The sequence below is a fragment of the Eimeria tenella genome, genomic scaffold, assembly GCF_000499545.2.
Source record: "Eimeria tenella Houghton genomic scaffold, Eth_scaff391, whole genome shotgun sequence".
In the NCBI taxonomy this organism is placed as follows: Eukaryota; Apicomplexa; class Conoidasida; order Eucoccidiorida; family Eimeriidae; genus Eimeria; species Eimeria tenella.
Window position 1 is genome coordinate 1 of NW_013543321.1, and position 5,016 is coordinate 5,016.

Consider the following 5,016-nt stretch of genomic DNA (forward strand, 5'->3'; position numbering starts at 1 on the left):
TGCTGCTGCTGCTGCTGACCTTTGGCTCCGGCCCTGCCCGTGCGGCCAATTCTGTGGACATAGTCTTCTATTTGGTTTGGCATGTCGTAATTAATTACGTGGCGAATGTCCTTCACGTCCAGCCCCCGAGAAGCCACGTCCGTGGCCACCTGAGCAGCAAAAAGCGACACACCCCAGCTGCTGCAGCAGCAGCAGCAGCAGCAGCAGCGGTGGCTGCAGAAGCAGCTGCGCGGGTGCCGGGTACACCCGTGGGAGCAGAGGCGACCGCCTGCTGGCTCTGGGCGCCGGCCAAACCCTAAACCCTAAACCCTAAACCCTAATTTGGCGGACCATGATGGGGTTTCTGCCTTGTTTGAATTCGTCCAAAACCCAAGTCCTTTCTTCCTGCTTCTTGTCGCCGTGTAGAGACAGCGCGGGCCAGCCCTCCATCCGCAAGTCCCGAGTCAAGTTGTCCGCACCTGCATGCATGCATGCATGCATGCATGCACTCTCATCTCGTCACTTGCATGCATGCATGCATGCACTCTCATCTCGTCACTTGCATGCATGCATGCATGCACTCTCATCTCGTCACTTGCATGCATGCATGCATGGACTCCGAGTGTGGTCACTTTCAAATTACCAAACAACTAATTAACACATCAATTAATTGTCTAATTAACTAAGTAACTAGATAAATAAATAAATAGACAAATAAATGATTAATGGATAAATAAATGTAATTAACTAAGTGACTAAATGAATGAAATAAATAAATGAATAATAAATGAATAAAAAACAAAATAAATAAGTAATTTTCTTTTTACCTCTCTTGGTTTCTGCGAAGACCAAAATCTTCGACCCGTCCATTATGCGGCGCAAGAGAGACATGAGTTGTGCCCTTTTTTCGTATTCCTGAAAACAGTTTAAAAGAATTTAGATAAAATAAAATTAATTAAACTAAAAAGAAAATTCAATTTAAAACGAAAATTTGATTCAATGTAAAAAGATATTCAGTGCTGGTTCCAGGCCTCTGCATTCAGCGCGAAAAACGCCGCGAAATAACCCCAAAACACACAAACCCTAAACCCTAAACCCTAAACCCTTGCGCGGCCGCCGCGGAAAAGGCCCGAGGCCATGCAATATATTCTCTTTAAGAATATAAAAACAAAAACACAAATATAAAAGTACAAAAATTAAAAAACAGACTAAGAAACAAATAAAAGTGACACAATAGAAGCTCTTCAAACATACACGCACTCACCCAAACAAGAACTGCTGCTGCTGCTGCTGCTGCTGCTGCCCGTGGGGCCGCTGGAGCCGCATGCATCGCATGTGTGCATTTTTACTAAGTTAGATAAATAAATAAAATATATAAAATATATTTTATTTATTTAGAGCAACAAATTAAATAAATGCAACGCCCAGCCACTCCTCTCCCACCGAGACGTCCCCGCGATTCCCTACCCGCACCAGAAGCAGCAGCAGCAGCAGCAGCAACAGCAGCAGCAGCCGCAGCACCTCCGCCGCTGCCCATGAAAGCAGCGGCGGAGATGTGCAGCAGCTGCAGCAGCTGCAGCCGCTGCCGCCCAAGCTGCAGCAGCAGCAGCTGCCGCAGCAACACCCACAGCTGCTGCAGCCGCTTAAGCTACTGCAGCCGCAGCAGCTGTTGCTACAGCAACTTCCGCAGCTGCGAAGCCACTGCAGCTGCAGCCTCAGTTGCTGCAGCAGCAGCAGCAGCAACAGCTGCTACTCCTGCAGCCGCAGCAGCAGTTACTGCAGCAGCTGCTGCACCCACGGCCGCTGCGCCTGCTGCAGCTGCCGCAGTCGCTGCAACAGCCGCAGCCGTGGCCACAGCAGCCGCAGCAGCAACAGTCGCTACTCCTGCGGCTTCAGTGGCAGCTGCTGCAGCAGCTGCTGCAGTCGCCGCCGCAGGTGCTGCACGTGCTGCAGCAACGGTTGCAGCTCCTGCAGCCGCAGGCGCTGCAGCAGCTGCTGCAGGCACAGCAGCCGCAGGTACTGCAGCAGCTGCTGCAGGCACAGCAGCCGCAGGTACTGCAGCAGCTGCTGCGGCCACAGTAGCCACAGGTGCTGCAGCAGCTGCTGCAGCCCGAGCTGCAGGTGCTGCAGTAGCAACTCCTGCAGCTACAGGGTCAGCTGCTGCAGCAGCTGCAGCTGCCGCAGGTGCTGAGGCCGCAGGCGCTGCAGTAGCTGCAGCTGCAGCCGCAGGTGCTGCAGCAGCTGCAGGTTCTGCTGCTGCTGCTGCGCGTCGGTGGGAGCACTGGGGAAAGTTTGGGGCTTTGTCACGGCTTGCATGCGCAGCAGCAGCGGAGTGCATGAACACTTGCATGCAAATAAAAGAGTATTTGCATGCAAGTGGCAAAAAGGTGCATTCTCAGGAAAATAAGCATTTAAATAAGTACAAAACAACGAAAAATAAATATAGAATATGTTTATAATTATTATAAATATTAAAGATTTATATTTATCTGCAAAATACAATTTATAATGCATCTACAGATACACCCCACAGTGCATGCGCCAAGCCACGCAGTGTACATACACCGCAGCACACTACTATGCGCCCGGCCAAAACTTCCGCACAGGACATTTGCATGCATGCATGAAAGTGCATGCATGCATTTGCATGCATGCATTTGCATGCACTTGCATGCATGCATTTGCATGCATGCACTTTCATGCATGCGTTTGCTAGTGGAGTGTATCGACAGAGAAGGCCCTGGCAGCTGAGGCGGGAGAGTAGGGCTTGGGGTGTCTGTACACCCCGTGCCCTCGCGCTAGGGTTTACTAGGGTTTGCCACTACAAATTATTAGGGTTTACAAAACCCTCAATATTAATTATTAGAATGTATAAAGGTTTTATATTATTGTTAGGGTTTACAAAACCCTTACTATTAGAACCTGTAAGGGTTTAAAACTGTCTATCAGGGTTTGCTAGGGTTTATCCTCCTTTATTAGGGTTTGCTAGGGTTTATTATCTTCTACTAGGGTTTGCTACGGTTTATTATCTTCTACGAGGGTTTGCTAGGGTTTAGCAGCCTTAAACCCGCACCTCAGCAGACTGCAGCAAATCCCTAATCGAGGGTTTCTGCGTCCCACGCTCTAGGGTTTACATAGGGTTTACCTAAACCCTATTTGAGGGTTTAGGCGACCCACCACTCCTCTAGCTTCCTGGGTCTAGGGTTTAGGGTTTCCGCTAATACAAACACTTCTTCTTTAATACTATCGCAGGCCTTGCATCCCGTCTACCTCAACAACAACCTACATTCTAGGGTTTAGGGTTTAGGGTTTCTAACCTGAAGAACAAACACTTCTGGAATATTATCACAAGCTTTAAGATCCAAACCCCCCACATTAATACGAAGAATACCTTGTCTACAAAACCCCCCATCCACTGTTTACAAATTAGTGTCTACTAATTAGGGTTTAGGGTTTAGGGTTTAGCAGTGTTTAGGGTCAATCTCAACAGTTTTCAAATCAATTTTAACAAAAGCTTAAACATTATGCCAAGCTTCAACTCCAAACTGCGGGCACTAATATGAACAGGTTCTTTGCAAAAACCCTCATCTAGTGTTTACAAACTAGGGTTTAGGGTTTGGGGTCTATTTTCACGAGTTCGAAGCCATTTTCGGTGCTTTTAGAAGCATTTAAGTCTAAACTGAAGAACAAAGACTCCCCCAACACTATGACAAGGTCTAAGGTCCGGCCCCCCGACAACACTGCGGCCCAAGTCTTGTCTGCACGTCGACCTCCGAACTAGGGTTTAGGGTTTAGGGTTTAGGGTTTGGGGTCTATTTCCACGGGTTTGAAGCCGTTTTCGGCGCTTCTAAAGCAATTTAGCCTAACCTGAAGGACAAAGACTTCCTGCTTGATGTTGTGGCAAGCCTTGAGGTCCAAACTGCCGACGTTAATGTGGACAGGCTCCTCCTTGCAGAGGTCCCTGGCGAGGGTTTGGACCTCCTTGGGCCAGGTGGCGGACCACATGAGGGTTTGGCGGTCGGGGCGGATCTGCGAAACGATCTTCCGGATTTGCGGCTCAAACCCCATGTCCAGCATTCTGTCAGCTTCATCTAAAACGAGATAAGTGACTCTTTTCAAGTTTGTCACGGAGCTTTCCAAGAAGTCGATGAGTCTCCCGGGGCACGCGATGCAGATTTCCGCGCCCCGCTGCAGCTCCTGCACCTGCAGCCGCTTCGGCACGCCTCCGTACGCCGCTGCGCGCAAACCGCGTTTTAGGGTTTAAACCCTGTTTTGGGGTTTCCGCGCCCTGCGCCCTTCCGCCGGCTCGCGCCCGCCGCCCCTGCGCCCTCGCGGCTTTTGCTCGCTCTTTTGGGGTTTCAGTCCCCGTTTCGGGCTTCTGCACGCTGCTTTGGGGTTTTTATACGCTGATTTGGGGTTTTTGTACGCTGATTTAGGGTTTGCACGGGGAGGGAAGGCATGGGGCGGGTCTGGAGAAGTACGGGTCTTAAAAAGACACTTACAGCCATTTCCAAAGATGGAACTCATTTGTGTTCAAAAAATTTATTTAAATGGAACCAAAAGGACCCAATTAAAATGATATTTAATTAAATACAAAGTGTTTCGTTGAATTAAAAAGATACCTGCATGGTTTATCTTTGAGGGAGAAGCAAAAAGTCTGCACTGGGCCCTTATTTGTTCCACCAGCTCTCGAGTGGGAGCCAAAATCAAAGCTATTGGCCCGTCCCCAGCTCTGCAGCAGCAGCAGCAGCAGCAGCAGCAGCAGCAGCAGCAGGTGCAGCCGCGGGCGATGTGTGGGCGCGCCGCAGCAGCAGCGCGAAGGGGAAACGTGGCCAAAGCAGCGGGAAGAAGAGCGGCAGGGAAGAAGGGGCAAAGCAAGTGCTCCCTAGCAGCAGCAGCAGCAGCAGCAGCAGCAGCAGCAGCAGCAGCAGCAGCAGCAGCAGCAGCAGCAGCAGCAGGGAGCCCACCTCAAGTAGGGCTGCGCATTTATGTGGACAATCCCCGGCAGCAAAAAAGCCAAAGTCTTCCCTGAGCCTG

The 5,016-nt window shown here is 50.1% G+C and overlaps 1 protein-coding gene across 1 annotated transcript; it reads right to left on the reverse strand.

The window, feature by feature from the left end:
• Positions 1 to 112: 112 nt before the first annotated feature.
• Positions 113 to 4,506, reverse strand: ETH_00018825 (DEAD/DEAH box helicase, putative; the record flags this gene model as incomplete). The annotated part of the gene is made up of 6 exons (XM_013376698.1): positions 113 to 149; positions 171 to 277; positions 331 to 458; positions 807 to 894; positions 3,847 to 4,214; positions 4,482 to 4,506. 6 exons carry the CDS (start codon positions 4,504 to 4,506, stop codon positions 113 to 115), a joined length of 753 nt encoding a protein of 250 aa, XP_013232152.1.
• Positions 4,507 to 5,016: the final 510 nt, after the last annotated feature.